Raw genomic sequence first — 20,543 nt, 5'->3', positions numbered from 1 at the left:
AATTGGGTTTGTCGAAACTGAGCATGAGCTCACTTTTAAATGACTTATTGAGCAAACTGGTCGCCCCCACATAAAATGAACTAGTAACTAGTCAAACCAATTAAAATGGTCAATAACCCAACAGATGGATGAATGAAAATTCCAGTGGTCTGATCTCAGGGAAGAAAGGAAGCTAGGGGATCACACTAATATGGACCAATAATCTTTCTCGGAGTCATCAGCATGATCGATGCCATTGTAATGAGATAACATCTGGAACAAAGAAGCCTAATAGCAGACAGCTGCTGGGCAACACAATCTAATTAGAGAACATTCTGCAATGTTAAATAATGCTGCATTCATTTTGGACCAGAATTTGGACGCCAAAATACAACATGTTGAATATTTTATGCACTGTATCGTCAAACTAATTGAGAGAGACGTTGAGAGTGCCTTCCCACTCGCACCATTTTGTTACATCATTTTTATAGTACAATGAGTGAGGGAAAAGTGTTTGTTTTCATTGCATTTTAAGTTGCATGGACAGATGACGTTGCCAAAATGATCCCCATCCGCACATTAATAGAAATTTCCCCTCAACTAAACTAATTTATTTTCATCATGGCGGTAGTTTGTTAACACTGGAAGCATCTAGCTTGGAACCCGTCTTTGGTATGTTACGAGGTTCTCTGGTAATGTTTGTCTCTTTTCCTAACCGCATTGGATGACATTTTGATCATTATGTGCCCTTAAATTTTCTGGTTTATAGTTATCGAAACAATTTCAATTATCAATAAATCGCAATTTTGGTCCCTATCATGTGTTTATTCGTGCTGACGTTCACTCACTGCATCCACCAAACTTTTATCCAGTGTGACCAATAAGAGAACACTTTCACGTTTTTTTTTTTTTTGTGACATATTGCATTCAAATTTTATTTAATTAAAATAGACAGGAAAAGAGGTCACATTTAAATATGTTATTTATATATTTACAGAGAAAATGTGTTTTCACCTTTCATTTCATCAAATAAGCTAATATTCAGTCCTTTGTGTAATTTGAAGGGATTGTTTTTAATGAGTGCACATATTACAATATCCCATTTCCTCTTGTCTTAATTCATAAACTGTTTTGCGAGTGTAAGCCAATGGCAATGAAAGTGACACGTAACTGAATAACAAGAGGTAAGTGGGTCCATTTGCAGAGAATTGTACAAAAAAATTCTACCTCCAAATACCGGCTGATCATTGAAACGAGGTCAAACTAGTTATGCGCTTAGAAAAAGGAAATAATGAAGAGCAACGTCAGAGAAACCTTCATAATAGTGTTTGTACAAGTCTTTGGTGATCATGGGAAAATATAATTACGATGAACAAAGAACACTGCGTGGTCTGACATAAAGCATCAGTAACGTATAATGGGGAAGAGGATGGGATGAAAATCCTTTCAAAATTTCCATATTGGTGTAACTCCATGAATGAGATGCATACAAAACTGTGTCCACTCCTTTTCATTAGGTGCTCTTTCATTTAAATGTCCTTTATTTTGAATATTCAAATAAATTAATTCAGAACACGGCACGGTGATGCATAGGATTAGCATGTATGCCTCAACAGCAGAGAGATACCAGGTTTGAACCTGAGCTCACAACTTTCTGTTTCGAGTTTGGGTGTTCTTGGGTGGGTTTGTGCGCCGCCTACACCAGCTCCCTCTCATGCTACAAAACCATTTGTAACATTTACTTCATGCAAGGCTATACGTATTACTCTGAGTTGTCCATAGGTGGATGGGCGATGAGTCCATGGAGCCTCTTGCCAAAAGTCACCAACTCTGACGAATATAAAAGTATTGCTTGGGCATTTTTGTGGCAACTGTGATTTACAATATTGATATTTAGGGGGAATGCATTTCTTAATGGATTGTAGAAAGACAACACTGGGCTTTTCACAGTGCTAACTGCAGTCATCTAAAATATATATATAGCCACAGCAGTTACTGACTGAATGCAATGAAGTTTTTTCCTGTATTTAACAATAAATTCAAATGATAGTAAATGTGTCTTATTGTGTGTAACACCAGAAAAGTGCATTAGTATGGATATTGAGTGAACAAGGAAGGAATACTATCAACTTTGAGTGCAGTCTACACTGCAGCAGCACTGCTCCTTGGAGAGCGCGACGACAACAACAACAACAAGGAAAAGGCCCCCAACTAACAGTAATTGCTTTAAAATAATAGAATTCATTACGGTTATGGTGCTTGTTCAGAAATGCAAACGGGAAGAAAAGGATTCGCTAGAGAGTTGGGGCTCTACTGCTTCACTAGAAAAAACAAGGAGATGAAAGGCATAATTCAGATGACAATTTTAGAAGCTTTAGTGCATTTTCATCAGGACCTCAGATGTTTTTTTTTTTTTTCTATTTCTTTTGTTCCTCTGTTAAGGAACTTTTCCCCTCTCCCACTCTCTTGATTATTTTCCTTTGCTAGCAAATTCTTAAAGTACTGATACATGTTAGATAGATGACACAAAGAATCTACCAAACAATGGAGATGGAGACAAGGAACTGAAAACTAACGTCTAATGCTGACAGGAAAAAAACACACAGGTGTCAGAGAACTTGCAGCTTGTCTCACAAAAGACAAGACTACAAACTATGACATAGAGGTGCAAGGATTAGTTGTCCACTAATTGATTACTAGATGAATCAACAATGATTTTTTGGAAACCTTGGAAATTATTTGGAAGCCTTTTTTTTTTAAATTAAAAATGGTCTAAACTGCCTTGCCTCATTGTATAGTAAAGTATATAGGAAAGTATAATCGAGGCTGGCATGATTGGCATCTGTTAAACATTTGACCCCCCTTTCTGCGCCTTGATCATACACCAAAATCACATTTAACAGCCTGCGCCTGGAAGTAGACTTGCTCTTTTTGGTCTAGAATGTAGTTTTTTCGCCAAATTAGGAGATGCGTTGGTGGATGAGGGGAAAAAAGCCCAGTGAGGCATAGCGCGTCTAACAAATTCACAAACACACCGAACTAAACCATTGCCCTTGCACAAAATGACGATGCGCGCCCCTGCACAAAAATGACGATGCGCCTGCTTTAGCGCCAAGCGCAGACCTCCTCTGTCACCAAAATAGCAGCTGATTCGGGGGCGAGGCTGCTTCATGCGCAGGCATGCCCAGATGACCGCGGGCCCCAAACACGCTTGACTAGGCAAACATTGCTGTACCCTGAAAAAGACAGCACACTAAACATCTTACAGCTAAGCATGCACAAATTGCACACAATGAATATTCAATTAGCTTTACAACGGTTAGCGGTTTACTATATACTGACCAAAAGTGTTGGAACCATACTGTGTCAATGTGAGCTGTTGTAACGGAGTTTCCTGGTTTTGATGTTGTGTTTAGTCTGAGTTTTGCATAACTACCATGAGCCAAAGCAGACAACCGTTGATGACTAATTCCGTAATCGATGTCACAATTTTCTTTCTTGTTTTGTTTTGTTTTTCCTCTCAATTGACTCGTTCCTGCTGTTACTGCTTGGCATAACAAGCATTTAAAAAGCAAGCACATTGTAGCTGGTGCCTGATTCAGTCATGTCTGCCTTAGCATGCACGGATTACGGTGTGTGAAATTGATGCAATGTTCTAACATAATGTCTCGTTTGGTTATGCTAACATATTGCGGCATCTATTATGGATTACGTAGGCATTCGTAAACAAATTCATGTTTACAAACAACCAAACACAACTACTGTATAGCCGAAGCTGAAATCAAAAAAAGGACAGCACACTTGGTTTGCTAAATGTGTGATCGGAAGAGCCAATGGCTGCCTCCACCAAATAACTCATTTGTGACATAGTCTGTCAATGAAGGAGATGCTACAATACAAGAAAATCATATGTAGCTGAAGAGAATATTTTTGTGACCAAAAACAAATTTAAGTTTTGGAGGTTTTTTGTTTTTGTTTGTTGGCACGTTACAGAAAAATCACAAATAGGCGGGTTCTTGCACAGACACAGTGGACAGATTAAAAAAAAAAAAAAATCAACAAAGAGGTGAATTTGTGATAGCCAAAATGTGAATGAAGTTCCACTGTATTAATATTCTATTTTATTTATCTATTTTGTATTTGACCTCAACCAATGACCAAATATGTTTGATTCAAGGCTACCGTGCGTGTCTGTCATCCAATCAGCATTAACGACAACAGCTCTCAAGAACACTCAGAACATAAAGAGACAGGTCGGCCATCTCGACATGATTGGATGTCACCTGGCATGCTGCGTCTCTGGCTATCATCAAGGGCATCACCATTTGGAACACTATAGATCTGCCATCAAATCAGCCTCTGCAATATCCTGTAATTGTCGACGTTCTTAAAAAGAAAGGTGGTCGTTTGACCATTCACAGATATAGCGCCACAACATAACCTTTCAGTATAAAAATTCCTGAGTTAGAAGATGGTGGGCAAAGATGCACTTCAGCCCACTCTCGCAATCCAGTTAAATACAGTGGCCACCCAAATAGAATCATCAATTAATAAAGAGGGCCCTCGGAGTTGCATTGCCAATTTGTTTCACTTTATATATCATTTTTCCAACAGATGAGTGATTCTCAAAGTGTGCGCACCCTTTTTTTTATTGTGAATAACTTTATAGTGCATTCAACACTGTTGGAATCCAGTACAGTGCACTTGTTCAGTAATGTTCCGTTGTATTTAACTTTTAAGTTCAATAAATTATCATTTTATGATAGAACTGTTGTTACAGATTTTTCATAACTTCTGCATGTTAGCCATTTTAAAATAATCATGTTTTTTTTTTCCTGCATTTAAGCATTATATATGTTCAAACTGTACATAAAAGATTACAGTGGCTTGAAATAATATTAAATCTTAGGGGAATAAAACCTTTTGAGTGAGTCTTTTTCACACAAATGCACCTGACATTCTGATGTGCTTGCAATTCTTTTGTTGTTATTCCACAGCAATGATGGCAACTGGTGGCCTGCAGCCCCCATGTGGCCCGCACCCACACTCTGAGTGGCTCCTTCATTAAGTCCACTTTTCATGGTGCGGCACCGGCAGATCAACAGGCCAAAGTTCGCTCAAAATACCGTAATTTCCGGACTATAAGCCGCACCAGACTATAAGCCGCACCAGCTAAAATTCAGGGATATTTTAGTTTTTTTCTTACATAAGCCGCACCGGACTATAAGCCGCACGTGCACATGAGTTTTTTACAAAGAAAGACAGTACACAGAAAGCCGTAAAAATCCATAAATACGCCGCGCCGCCATTTAAGCCTCAGGGTTCAAAGTAACCTTCTGAATAAAATGCATTAAAAGTTCACATTCGTTACAACTTGTTTTTGGTGAGCAAAATGTCAGAAGAATTGAATTGAAATGCTGATTGATTGGGTTTTAATACAATGCAGATGGTCCAAAGAGCGCCACTGCTTTGTGTGATCGCTGAGTCACATGGCAGAGTAAGAGAAAGGGTTTAGAGCCCTTTGACGCAGGTCACCTAGCGTGCATTCCTACTAAAGCTCATAATAGTCACAAGCAACACAGCCAGAATAAACAGCAGCCATAGTAGTGTTTCAAAGTAGTATTTTTGTTTTTGTTTTTTTTCTTCAAGATACCGCACAACAGTGGTCCACAGCCTTTTTACGAGTGTATAAAAGTGATCAAGTCATCACAAAAATCACGAAAAAAATCTTATATAAGCCACACCCGACTATAAGCCGCAGGGTTCAAAATTTTGGAAAAAAGTCGCGGCTTATAGTCCGGAAATTACGGTAAGTTTGATTAGGTTTGATGAGAAACAAAGATATGCCAAAATTTCACAGGAGTTGACATTTCCACCTCAGGGGTCTTGCATGTAGATTGGCATCGTTTCCAGAAAAGTTCGGTGGGACAAGTAAGAAGTTAGTTCAAATTGAAGGACCTGCATTTACAGAGCTTCCATATTGATGTAATGTGTAAATAATGCAAAGTTGAATTTGTGGTAAGCATACAGTAAGGACCAGAGCGACTCGTGCCAATGCTCTCATTATTTGAGCATAACGAATGCCCCGTTAGCAAGGGATTATGTCTATTTATTTTTGTAGGTCAGTCTAATAAATAATTCAAGTATGACTGCATAAAGGGGCGGTCAATACGACAGGTTGTGTCGATAGCAGGTAAGGCAAACAAGCGCTTGCTTTCTGCATTCCAAGGAAAATATCAAGTGGACCCAGAAGAGGCTGTTTGTCCAACAATGCTGTAAAAATGAGAGAAGAACCATGATTAATCTCTTCTTTAAGCTTCCCATTTTGGTCGACAGCCACAAAAAGACAATATTGATCAGACCAATCTGAATGATTCTGAATGCAATTGAGCCATTTTACAGTTATTCTCCCCTTTAAAGGATGGAAATAAATGTGCAGGCTGAGCAGCACAGACGCTCTTGTGCTCGGGAAGGAGAAACCCATTAGGTCAATTCCATAGCAACTGGCTTTCAGCCTTTGTGAGCCTGGTGGTCAATTTACTGGTCACGTAGTGCCACCAAGTGTTGGCCTTCAGTACTGCATTAGCAGCTGGAGAAGGACAGACCATGATCATGCGTGACCAGCAAAGAATGGTACTGACCTTTTTTAACACTAGACAATAATTAGCTGGACTGTGGCGGTGGTGAAACAAACGCAAGTGGGCTGCTGTGCATAACAGATTGGATTTCCAAATAACTGAATCATGCATAAAGTCTGCGTTGAGCGAGATAAAATATCTGAGGGGTTTGTTTGTTTTAGTGCATTCCAGATAGAACATGCCGGTGTTTCAAGACATAATGTGAACGCTGGTTTTGGCATGTGACATCATTCACTCCTAAAACTGAATAAAAAGTTATAATTAAAATAGAGGTGTCAAAATTCATTGATCAACTGAATATGGAATTGACAACTATTTTAATAGTTGTTTAAAATCACTGCTTGGCTTAAAATTGCCCATGTCCTCTGCCTGTCAGCAGTAATTATTCTCTGAAAATGATTATCTTTTGTGTTTAAACAAAATAAGACATTTGCAAACATCTGCCTTGACTGTGCACGAACCAGGAACTAAATCAGTTGCAAAGACACGTGAATACACCATAAATCAAGTCTTGAATAATAAAGGGAAACTGGTCGTTGATTGAGTACTGTCAGGGGTTTTGTTTTGTGTCCGTTCATGAGAAAACTTTGAAAGTACAGATGATACAATATCTCACTTGCCCTAAATTTACAGCTACAAAAAACGGCAGGGTTGAAGCATTATGCCGTGGCACAGTGCGACCCCGTGTCAGAAGAAAAAGCTCTTTGCCAAGCAATTGGAAAAGCTATAGACAGAGGTGTGACCCATCAAGACCACGCACTGCCCGCATAGTCTGTGTAAATCTTGACATAGTAGGACGCATTTCATCAGGACGAACTCGAGATTGAGTCGCAAACTTGATCAAGCGCAGTAAATAATGTATTAAATATACACAGATGCCGCGGGTGATATCAAAAAGCTAAAGAGGCAAATAAAGAATTTGAGAGGAGCCGTCAACCGTAAAACGTGGGGATACACAGAATTTCACAGTTGCGTGAATAGTTAAAGCAGATGCGATGGGATGTGATGGCGGGTGCATACAGAGAGGCGGGCTGTAAAAATATGCTATAAACTTTATGGAGCCTAATGCGGCCCCGCAGCACCCTCCTGCTGGGCTGCATGTCGACAGACGCGCCGAGTGTGTAACAGAACTGTGGGAGAGAGATATACAACTGAGAGCATAGCCGCTATTCACAACCGACCGTCCGTGATGTGTCAAAAACACATCAAATTCATATATAAGTCTGTGCTGGGAATCACATTTTTCGTATCCCCGTTTTCATAGGCCACTCTATCAAACGCTCTCTCTCCTGCAATAGCTGAAGCCAAGATGTAACGGGCACATCTGTTGGACCTGCACGGAGGAAAAACAAATGAGTCACACTCACACACACAAACACACACAGTCATTAGGCCGGGTGCACACACACACACACACACACACACACACACATACACACAAGCATAAACAGAATCTAAAGCATTGACAGCGACGTAGTTCAATCCAAAGCCGGTGTGCTGTGACCACTTCAGCTTTTTATGCTCCCCTCAACATCAAGAGAAGCAGTTCAACTGATGGAAAAGCGGCAATTGTCCCTACAGTACGTTTGAAAAGATCTATTCCAAAAAGACCGACAGGTCCAGGGGAAGGACAGAACGGAAACAGGACATAAAATCCTGGTGAATCTCAACAGTACATTTCATGCACAATTCCCCTATGTATAAAATCCAACTATTCACCTAATCGTGGCTATTTGTACTCTTTTTGCAATGCCCTGAGATGCCATCCAAATGTCCCACTCCTTCTGAGGCACAATGCTGTTTTTTTTTCTCTTCATGTCCGATTGGACCTCTTAGAAGCAAAAATCTGAATTGAGCCAACTGTGTTTAGAAACTCAGTTTGGGTCGTAGTGTAAACAAAGAGGGAGGCTAACGAACTGTTTCCACATTTCTTTACCTGCATTTCAACAACAGTCTGCCCCAAACCCTCACCCTCACCCTGTTAAACTCAACAGACGTTTTTTTGTACTATTAGATTAACTAAAGTGTGCTTTTAACCAAAGGGAGTATTTCATACCTTTCCAAAACAGATTTCCTTGATCTTTGATTAAAATAGAATTGATGTGGCACACTGGTACGGGCCATGCAGAGCCATACAATTGATTAATTTTTCATTGAAGCTCTTACAAAGAACTAAGGACATCAAATCCGAACAACCCTCAGCAACCCGTTTAATAGCTTTCCTAGAACAAAAACAAAAACGTTTTATATTGCCATATTTCTTCATAGGTCCTTCATAAACTCACTTGGCTCATGAACAAGCATTTGAATGGAGGTAAGAGGGAGCCAAATATCCATTTCCCCTCAATTACACATAACTTTTTTTTCATTCATCTCCCTCGATTCCCATCGGGAATAACTGCAGGCTAGAACTCCTTCACACTATCTCGAATATATTTACTTGCAACAAACAAACAACCATTTCTGGATTATATTTCATTCCATATGAGCAAGATGTATTCTGTCAACAAAAAGGACCGTAATACAATACAGAGAATGTGCGTATTGAAAGAAAAGAAACATTAGGATTGTACAGATTTGTTTGCGGGCTTACACTGTCCAACATGCCCATCGGGCAAAGGGCTCCATCTTATTGAACACCGTCTCGCCGTTGGATGCAGTTGCTTCTCAACGAATAGCAAAGCCTTCATTTTCTTATTCTCCATGTCGATTGTGCGGCACTCATCTCATCTCAGCAGCGTACCATCTGAGCCTGTCGATGGGAGTGCACAGTGGGGGAAGTCTGCTTCCACACTAACACCCCAGGAGTCTGATGGACTGTTGCAAGATGGGCCTTGACTTGTGACGTAAATCAGGGCAATCATTGCAGGGACTAATGCTATAACGGCATAAAAATGGTCAGCAGGTAGCCGTGATGTTGTGCAAAAGCAAAGGCATCCGGTATGAACACCTGCAGACCTGTTGTCAAAAATGACCAGGTATGTTCGTTCTATGCATCCCGCTCATCCGTCGCTCAATCTTGAGGTGGAAAGCGTATTTGAGACTTAGAAATGTTGCGCATTTGCACGCCGGTCAAACTGGATTAGATCCAATTTACACCGTTCTCTATTCCTAGCTCATTCTCTAGCGGGAGAGCAAAGAATGTCAGAGAAATTTCATGCCTGAGACAGAGGAGTTACAGTTGCACGTTCCCTACAGACAATCCCAGCCAGCTCTCTCCCTGCAGCACAAGTGAGAGCGCTCTATCCCAATGACACACGCTGACAGCGTGAAAATGGGAATCTGCCAGCAAAGCAGGGAGTTAACTGTGACCAACCACCAGCTAACCAGGCTAAACACTCTCAGCTTCCTCCTGCTCTTCTGGGCCTATTATAGTATGACAACTCTGAGTTTTAACAAGAGCATTCTGGTGAGGCTTCAACATTTGTCACCTGCACGATCAATTGCTGAGTGCGTTAGCTGTAATACTGACATGCTGTTCCTTTGCATCCCGATACAATTCCGGATAAAGCTTTTGTCACAAGTCACAAATGTTTCAAAAACTTTAGTCACACATTTGCCTCCAGTTTTCCATATTTTTTTAGTTGTGAGGGAATTTTGAACATGTTCAACTTTTTAAATATAGTTTGAACATGTTCAAAATTCGCTTGCAAAAAAATCACAAAAACAGTTTGCAAGCGTCTGACGAAATGGATCAAATCATATATATAAACTATATTTAAGATTTGATCCGTTTCGTCAGACGTTTGCAAACTGTTTTTGTGATTTTTTTGCAAGGGAATTATAATTTATATATGTACGTGTGTGTGCGTGTGTGTGTGTGTGTGTGTGTGTGTGTGTGTGTGTGTGTGTGTGTGTGTGTGTGTGTGTGTGTGTGTGTGTGTGTGCGTGCGTGCGTGCGTGCGTGCGTGTGTGTGTGTGTGCGTGCGTGCATATGTATAAACCTTATCTATCTATCTATCTATCTATCTATCTATCTATCTATCTATCTATCTATCTATCTATCTATCTATCTATCTATCTATCTATCTATCTATCTATCTATCTGTCTATCTATCTGTCTATCTGTCTATCTATCTATCTATCGATTGATCGATCGATCAATCTATTTATTTTCTCAGAAGTACATCTGTCTACCTTAATTATAGTCAAGATGTCCTCATCTGACACTGTCTGTAGGAACTTTAAAGTCGATCCATCCATTTCCAACAAGCAGTCTAGATACAAGCTGGGGTGATTATGTCATATTCCATTTACTGAACACAATGTGGCCATTGCCGTTGAACGGGGAAAAACTTCGCCCACATCAATACAAGAGAACCCAAGACCCCTTTTCCTTCACGCAATAAATAAACACAAAAGAACAGTTGGACAAAGGAAAAAGAAACTGCAATCAATGAAAAAATGTCCATGTGAAGTGGCTCAAAAGGGGGGTTTTGTCTGAGCGCATGGATAGAGCAAAGGCTGCAGCCCATGTGCAGCTTTACCTTGTATGCAATCCTGTTAAGCAGTAAATGCTTCAGACCACTAAGAAAGGCCAATGAAATGTCACAAGAATACACTATTAAACATGCTATTGATGTTTGTGTTTTTCTTTCTAAAAGCACTAAAACAAAAAGTTCCTCAAGCTAACCAAAGCTATATGCCAAAACGGCAGCCAAGTGCATGAGTATGTATCTATATGTATGTGTATGTGTATGAGTGTGTATGAGTATCTATAGCTCAGGTGGAGAATTAACAAACAATTCAATCGACAACAAAAGCAAGAGCATACACAAGAACGTGTACTGTGTATATAAAAGGAAAGCCACAAATACTTTGACAGAATTAATGACAACTGTAATCAATCTTGCTATGTTTGTGTGTCTGTATACTTGGGATGGAAAGTTGATACATTTTTTCAAAATTATTTTTTAAAGGAACTCAAGTGACACTCAGTAGCATGATGTGAAGAGACCTAAATGTGTACGTGGGAATCATATTTTATTTGACAATAATAATAATTTTGCATGGTGCAAAAACATATGTATATGCATACAGAAACCAAATATAAATAATGGACTACTTACCGCCACTTTGCTCCCAGTTATCTGCATGCAGCAATCAGCGGAGAAGGTTAATGTGCAAAAAGACACAAACAGCACAATCATAAGTAGGCCAGACAATTACACGTGGAGGCATGAGCGTTAACTTGTGTGATATTACAAATTGTCCATCAAACACAATACAGCTCAGACTTACTTTTATATATAACATTTGACAAGAAAACACTTTGGGAAATTAGAAGCACATACAGAGGAAAATGTCTGTTTTGCAGCTATAAATTTCCAGATGTTTCAGGTGTTAATAAAAGAGGTGGGTGGAAAAAAAATGCAGCATGCAAACCTTTTCAGCTTCTCCTCCCTGTTGCTAATTTATTCCTTAGAATGACTGTATGGTAATTACATGGCAACAACTGTGGAAATGATGAAGTCATCTTTTTTAGCTGATCTGTTCAAATGTAGAGATCCATTAACTAAAATGAGGGGTGGAGTGTGCTTGTGGCCTAACATCAATCAGGCTTCACTACTGTTAGGCACTGGGTATTAAACTTGAGCGTTGGAACTCTCTGGAGGATGTAGTCACCAGGCAACAAGTTCTCCGCAGAATTTGGAAGTTAATTACACAAAATGTACGCTGCTACATTACTGTCATGACTTGAGAGAATTGGTACACAACAAACATTAGGTATCTTAAGCCATATGTTCTCCACTCTGGTCAGGTAGCTGCAAAGTGAAAAGCAAAATTAATTACTTCACACCAGCATAGTGCCGTCCACCGTATGAGCTAATCATAGCGTCATTGATCAATTTGGAGTCCTATGCGGTCTCTTTAATAAAGATTTTTTTCTGTATTCAACAAAGCACAGCAGAGCGTCATGCAGTGTCCCCATTGAAAGTATATTTACTATTACTATTTTGTAATATCAGCGTGCCATTCACACAACACATTTGGTGTCCAACATCTTATCTTAGAATCGTAATTCTTCGTGGAACCGAGAAAAAGAAAAATCAATCTTGAAAAATGAGCTTATCAACCCTATACGTAAAATATGTTTTTGGTCGTAACAAGCAAAGCTAGACACAGAAACACCAAATGTGCCGCTTGACTGCTTGCCATTAGCAATTTATTTTCCATATGAAATCTCTTCCAATGAAGAGCTTCTCCTAATTGCATCTGAGGAAACATATTGACGACATATCATCAAGGAAACACCCTGCGCCTTTTGCCTTTTACCTTCGTCTTTGTCCCGTTCTTTTGCCCTTTTCATTTTTCTCTTGCTCGCGTCTTTTCTAATCTTATTTTGCATGTCTTTTGGTGAGACGGTTCCTGCCGCCTCCCTAAACTTTTCAGGTGCTGCAAAGTCAATTTTACAAGAGCCGCCACCTGGTGTGACACAGTGGTTTTTAATCGGTCTTTGTACCCACCGTTCTCCAGCATGAGACTTAACACGCCAGGAATGTTTCATGCTGACTCAACATACAACTGACTCATCACCACCTTTTCCACAGTTGATGCCACAAAGAAATATACAGAAAATAGTATGAATGAAGCCTCTATAATCCAACAGACAGTCTTGATGAGGGAGGAACGTGAAGGGTAGAGTCCAATATGTATTTATTTATGTGCACCGATCGGACAAGGATGGATTGGTTTTGAAGTGGAACTTCTAAGGTCGAATAATTCTGAAATGCTGGTGACTGGTGAATATTTGATGATGTCACAAATGCGATATGAATGTAGGAGACATTCATTCGACCAATGTATTTTGTCTGAAAATGTGTTCTTGCTAAACTGAGCTCTTGAGGAGACTGGCATTGTCAGAAACCACAAGAAAAAACAAGACAGCATGGAGACATTAATTCGCCCAATGTATTTTGTCTGATCCTGCACCTCAAGCATCTGCGGAGCAGCAAAGTTTGAATCAAACATGAAATTAGTCTCCGGACAAACACAATCTCATTGAAAGGAGTTAACAGAGTTACTGGAAATGTAGCAGCTTAAATAGGATGGCTGAACATGAAAAAAAGCGTGAGACAATGAAAGCAGGTGAAAGACAACATGCTCATGCAAAGCTGATGGTCAAGGACGCCCGTACGACACGCTGCTGCAAAGCAGAGCGAGATTCTTTTCTGTGGAAACACCGCTCATATTCAAATGGGTCAGTGTGCAAACTCTCCCATGGAAAAAGCAATTCTTTAAAGTTGGTGGATGTTATTTACAAGACTCCTGCGGAGAAGTGAGGAGTGTGTCTATTTTGCTTGGTGAAAAGATGTGGCCATTCATGAAATGGAGCCAAAAGGAATAAATATTGCCTCTACTTTGAAAGACATTTTTATTTGGTTGAACAAAATAATCTGTCATTCTCCACGTTGGATAATGCTTCAGACCACATTCATGGACGCAAACTCAATGCTATACTGGACATTTTATACAGGGTTAGATTTGTATGCAGAAAACTGAGAAAATCTGCATTAATTTTTTATCTCTAGACAGATGTAAACCTCCCCCTCTATGCATTTTGACTTTGTATTCTCTGGGTGATTATTTGAAGCCAAATCGATGCCAGGGCAATATAAATAAAAGTTGAAAATTGACATTGGGAAAATATTATATGGCTCTTTAGTTACAGCAATATAAAAAGAGGCAGACTCAATCCAGACTTTGAAAAACCATCAACAACTTAGAGGAAAATGCAAAGGTTGAAAGGCCCAAACCCAAGTTGCAATCTCAGCAGGCAAATAAAAACACCAAGCGCCACAGCGAACCAACAAACCATCAGTCCTGCATTGATCATTTGGCATACATTTCCAGAAGCTATATTTGCCCCAAAATGCCTAACGGAGATGATTTGTTGTCATAAGTTGTAAAACATGACTGCCATCAAACTGTATTTTCAACAGATCATGTGATTTTATTAGAATCGTTCTATTTGTCATTTTGGTTTTAGAAGCTAGAGGTAACCACATATGGACAAAAGCAAGAGGCTGATTTACATAATCAAGAATCTTTGGTCCAAAGTTATGTTTAATACTATAAAATTGTTAATATTATTATTACATAAAATGATTTTCTTGATGTGGCAAGATGCCTTTTTATTTTATTCATACCATAGCCATAATTTAAAAAAATGCATGTCAAGTCAACTTAAACTATTATCGCAAGCTTTAATTTTTTAAACTAGTTTCACCAAAACTAAAGTTGTTCCACCACTGCCATTAAAGGGAGTAGTAGCTTGCACTTCAACAAAGGCTACACTTTCCATTGCCGGAGGCTACTCCCCTGTGGCACTCAATGATACGTATGTCAACACTGACATTCAACCATCCCCTCTTCTTCCCCTCTAATGAAAGTAATAGCGAGGTGCTGAGAGACATGACGTTTTGTTCTATTGCCTATTGACTACACACATTATGTTAGTCATTTGAATAAAATATCATTGCTCACAAAAGCATAATGGGCCCAGTGAGGAATTCAATCATCTCGGAAAAAAAATCATCATTATCAATAATGCCGTTTAATTACCATAACAATGAGGAGGCAAATAAATGATGATGCTTTGCAGGTTTGGGAAGCTAGCGAAGGGAGTATAAAAATAATCACTGTTGTAGATGAGTTTTGAAGAGCCGCTAAGATTTTTTTTTAGATATATATTTCAAAACATGTCTTGCACTAATAGTGGTTGTGACTGTTTATATATTCAACTGCAGATAAGTGAGACTTGGAAAAATATTAAAGAATAATAATAAGCCTTTTACAAAGCAGGGAGAGGCAGACTATAAAAAAGTCATAAACAAAGATTCCTGTATTTTGGGGCAAACACATGCTTGTGTCGAACTTTAAGAATTAAGCTAAGTCATCTTCATGCAAGTTAAGATCTTACTCAAGATGCAGTAAGACTGCATATACTATTTTGAGAGACTAGTTAACTGCTCCGACAGTTGCTGCTATTTTGGTGAGCAACAGAGTGCTATGTGCTAACCAGGTTAATGCATTAATGCCCATGTGTCAGAGGCTCTAAAAAGGGGCCAGATGAAAGTTTGGTATAAGGTCGACTTCAGACTTGTTTCATTGGATCCTGTGACGTATTTGAAAATTTTATTGGATTTGATGAGACTATCCATAAATGTATTGGCGGTATGAAGTTCTTCGGTAAAAATCCATGAACCGCATTACGGTTAAAGTCACAGGGTTCAACGTGTGGGGGAAAAATAGCAGCATATATTCTGGGAATTACCGTAGTTTTTATCTTTTGAAAAGCATTTTTATTCATATTTAATTTTGTTCATGGAAATGTTCTTTCAATTTTAGTTTGGGTTTTTTTATTAGTTTTCTTTTAATCCTATAATTTTGCTATGAACAAAGGCAAATGCGGTACTGTGTTATTTTTTTATTTCCTCTTGAGAAAGGAGACATCTCCTTGAGATCTCATCATCTCATCACATCTCATTTATTGGTCTTGAGTGGACGCACCGGGCTGCTACTTGAGCCACAGCAATGATTAAAGGCAGAACCAATGTAATGAGATACAAAATCATCATCATCATCACCATTATTACTACATGTTTTTAAATCAGCTATTAAAGATCCAAATTGATAGTTAACATCATATCTGACTAGCTGATCATATCTGGTCAGCTGTCGACTCAGCCATAAAAACAAAGTTCTGCGCCTATGACCATTCTGTAAAATGCTACATAAAGTACAGTTTAAGTATGAAATAAACATAAATACTGTACAAGTAAATGGAACAACGCTTCGATTTTGTTATGTTTTACGTGCAAGCTAGAATTGCCACCAATTGCTTGGGTACAGTTTATGACAATGGCTTTTTAATGCAAACTCCAATTGCACTCTTTTATAAAACGATAAGTGAACATGCCACCTATAAACTTCCATGTAGGCATACGACAACCCAAAAAACCCAAATCTTGCATGCAAGCAAACGTTGAGATAAGCACTGACCATCCACCGAGCATTGAGTGAGTGAGTAAGTGCCTACTATTACCCAGTGATGGTGGTTGCAGCATGATGGGAACAAAACGATGGGAGGGGTGGGTGGGGGGTATACAGTAAATCAGATGGCAATCAGAATATTTACAGTTGTGAAGCGTGGAAAGTGTGAGACAACAGAAGTGTAAGGAAGCCATACTGCAAAAGCAAAGAAATCAAGCTTGAACTCATTCTGGAGATTCACAAAGACTGACACCACACTTGAGCACAACAACTCCTGTCATTGGGTAAGCACACTTCATTTTGCAAGGAAAACAAATTAACTTGACTTGACTTACAGATTTGGCAGTGGCAGAGATGTATTGAACTACCATCTCCCGTTTGGTGCTCAAGTCCTTCCCGCGTAGAGGCGCCTTTCGCTCTTCATTCAGATTCATGTCCTCCTAGACACCAGATGAATAGAAGACAGTGAGTGACGTTTCACAAAATGTCGAAGACAACTTATTAACAGATTAAAAGAGTCATCTTTAATGAGTACGTCGACAAAGAGTCTTCCCTGACGTATTAGCTTCAGCACTATATAGGCAAAGAATGAAATAATTACTGACAGTTAAACTGAGCTAATCCAGCGATCCATTTTCTAATCGCAGGTGAAGATGGAGATGAAGCCTACCCATCAAAAAGTGTTCTGTACAGAGTTGTTTTATATATCAAAATGTAAAAACCATCAAATAAAAGCAAGACTTCTGAACTTTAATCTCATAATACTCTTTTGATCTGAAACCCAAATGTCTTTCAGTATACAACAGAAACAAATGAACTGATCTTGTCTTTCCAATACTTTTGGAAGGGGACTATATACAATCAATCATTCACACTGATATTCACACCTCTGGAGGATTGAAACCTAAATCCTTGTTCACGGTATGCAGGAAAAGGCCAGAGTAAGCCCATAGAAGCACTAGGAGAACATGCAAATGCCACACAGGACGGAGCTGAGAGTCAAACCCAGAAACTCAGGGCTGGTAGACAGATTAGTAGTTTAAACAAAATTTTATTTAAAACCATAAAACACAACCTTTTCTCGAACATTCACTTAAATTAAATACATTTTAAACACCTTTTTTTTTTTAGCACCTTGTCATGACTGATCTTTTAACTTAACGCTTTGTCTTGCCACATATTTCACTCAATCTAGCCTGATACACAAGGCATTTTAGTTCTAAAATAAAACTGAGGCAGGACAACTGAAGTGATGCATAATGACACCACTCACTTTTCCTTTCTATCGACTGTTATAGAGTTTTTTATAGCATGAAAGCATTTTAAAGTTTGTTTTTAATGTAGAGTGGGATTGTCACGGCAAACCAAGTAACTTTTCTAGGTCATATGTAAAGGAGGCAAGCGATAGCTAACGAATGAGCGCTGTAAGACGAGCTGCATGTAGCCCTCAAAAGAGGCAACTCAAATCTAATGTAGTCTTTTGCAAAAATGATGGGTAAGTACTGATTTTATGTTACCATCTTATTTTCATCAACAAAGAGATGAACCACCACATAAAGTTTTATGACACTTATGATCAGTTCGAAAATGTCAACTCTGCTTTTACCTTGGAGAGTTCAACATTCGCACTGGTTAAAATGCTAAAAATGCTAGCATCAATGTCACATACAGCTTTCATTGCAGCTTGCACTTTTGAATCAGATCATGTCCTTCCACAGGTGAATACTTTCATTTCTCGTATTTTATTTCTTTGTTGGAGCCCAACGGTAGAGCGAGAAGAGAGGACAAAATGGCAGGATTAATTAGTCCTTCAATAAATTAATGTTGCAAGGCTATATCAAATGTACAAATTCAAGGGAAAAAAGGACAAACCAATCAAATTGAATAAGCCTTGATCGGCAGTGAGTGTGCAACAGTGAGGGTGTCTTTTTGCTTCTTTCATACTGCGTCACAAAAGACATCTTTTATGTGAAAGGCATCAGCGGATGGAGCAAAGGCCGAGCAGAGGACTAATAGCTACAGAATGACATGGTGATTAGAGTGGAAGGGGATGTTTGGAAGAAGCACTCTCTCTCAAAAATGGATGTCTTCGTATCAGCGGGGAGAATAAAAACATTCATTCAAGCTACCCCAGCAAATCTGTGGCGCATTAGCAGAGCCTTGCTGCCCTCTACTGCTAAGTGAAGAAAATCATGCACACTGCTTTGGGTGATCGGATCCAACACAGACGGCAATTAACTAAATCTCTTTATGTTTCACTTTATGAATGAAGAATGAGACAATCTTACATAATAAATGGAATAGTTTATAAAAAGCTTGGAGTTTGGCAGGTTGTTTTTGAGTGTAAATCCTTCTTGTTTTGACATTCAACATTTCCATATTATATTTTATCTCAACTATTTTACAGTTGCGATATCGGTCAATATTAAATTTTTAACTTTATGAACACAAAATATATTCTAGTAAAAACCACCACCAAAACAAAATAAATTACACTCAAGACAAAAACTAATGATTAAATCTTCAGACTGAAATAACTAATGTCCAGACTATAGACAAAAGAGCACCCACAATAAAGGTTTAGGCAAATGCACAAAATAGTCTGCGTAAGTATATTGAGTTCACTTAATATAATTTACTTGATAAACATTTGCTAATAAATTAAAAAAATATTTTGCAACTTTAATTAGTGCAATTAATGTAATTCAAAACTGAGAGGGATTAAATATCAGCCAGTCAATTAGGGTCTCTATTTTATTTGGGATTGTACTTTGTTCAAAGAACCTAAAAATGACATTTTCAGTGGCCACAAATCAATCATTTCTCCCTTAAACCCGCAAGTCTGATCAATGACTATGCGGGTTTTCATACAGGCACTCTCCAGTAGCTTGTTGTTAAAAACTCCTACGGAGTATCACTGCAGTGGGATCACCTCGGATCTTATTAACTGGGAGTGTCCGTTCTAACAAAGTGCATGGAGCGCCACATAAAACCTCCATCTGGCCAGACAATCTTTTTTTTTACTAGCCTTCTTCATCCCCAGAAACAAATACATGCAGCACCTAACAGGCAGTAGATCCTGTTAAGAAGCAAAAATGTGTACTTCAATACTTCAATAAAAGAGACATTGTACACTGTGAGGTTTTAAATGCGATAGACAAGTGAAAATGTCTAAGTAATAATAATGAAAGCACACCTAATGGTCCCCATCAGCACTTTTAAGAGGCCGCGTGCAGTGGATTTTGATAAAAGGCACGTCAACGGGGAGATGAGCTCCTCCTTACCTACCACTGCTTTTTATGATCCCGTTATGGCTAATACAGGCTTGAACCAATGATGAAAGTTGGTTTTAATACGTCAACTGTGTCAACTGGGGTTCACTGCGGTATAAAAAGACACTCAACTAGTTTACATTGGAATCTCAACACTGGAACGCAACGCTTTGTGTGAAGGTGATCTCTGGCTGATTGTTCCACAGTTTGTGACTGCTAACCTAAACATCTTGGACTGGTGTCAGCCGCGGTTGTGACATGCAAGCCTCAGTGAGATGCCGTTTACTGAGAAGTTCAGCGGATTTAACGTTGTGCATATTGATGAAGGGCTCTGGCTTTCCACTATGTTCATCACAGAAAAAAACTGAGTTTTGACACATACGACATCAACCTTTTGAAAGCAATGATGGATGATGTCTAAACGCATCTCAGACTCCCCTGGATCTTTTATATTTCTGCTATCAAAGGATCATTTCACCTCACACAGAAACCTTTCTCGTAGCTCCTCTATTTTCGGCTTTTCATTCAGAACTCCGCCATGACCTGTCAGCTATCAGCCGTAGCTTAGGCTGTGTGCTATTTAAGATCACATGATGTGAGAGGCAAAACACTTTCCTAAAGTCAAAAATATTTTCGCTTTCTCCAGGTCATTAGTGTA

At 39.0% G+C, this 20,543-nt stretch overlaps 1 protein-coding gene across 6 annotated transcripts in view; it reads right to left on the bottom strand.

Annotated features, from left to right (window-relative positions):
- The window catches only part of diaph2 (diaphanous-related formin 2), a 334,433-nt gene that overhangs the window by 292,976 nt on the left and 20,914 nt on the right, over positions 1–20,543 (bottom strand). For 5 of the 6 annotated variants that reach the window (XM_049746603.2, XM_049746754.2, XM_068652553.1 and 2 more), the window contains 2 exons: positions 16,949–17,053; positions 11,687–11,707 (listed from right to left, as the gene is read on the bottom strand). In XM_049746603.2, the coding sequence (XP_049602560.1) occupies positions 11,687–11,707; positions 16,949–17,053 (126 nt within the window). The remainder of the gene's footprint in view (positions 1–11,686; positions 11,708–16,948; positions 17,054–20,543) is intronic. The other variant, XM_049746826.2, reaches the window with a different exon arrangement.

This window comes from Syngnathus scovelli, chromosome 1 (assembly GCF_024217435.2).
Source record: "Syngnathus scovelli strain Florida chromosome 1, RoL_Ssco_1.2, whole genome shotgun sequence".
Lineage (NCBI taxonomy): Eukaryota > Metazoa > Chordata > Actinopteri > Syngnathiformes > Syngnathidae > Syngnathus > Syngnathus scovelli.
This window is presented reverse-complemented; position numbering and strand designations above follow the sequence as displayed.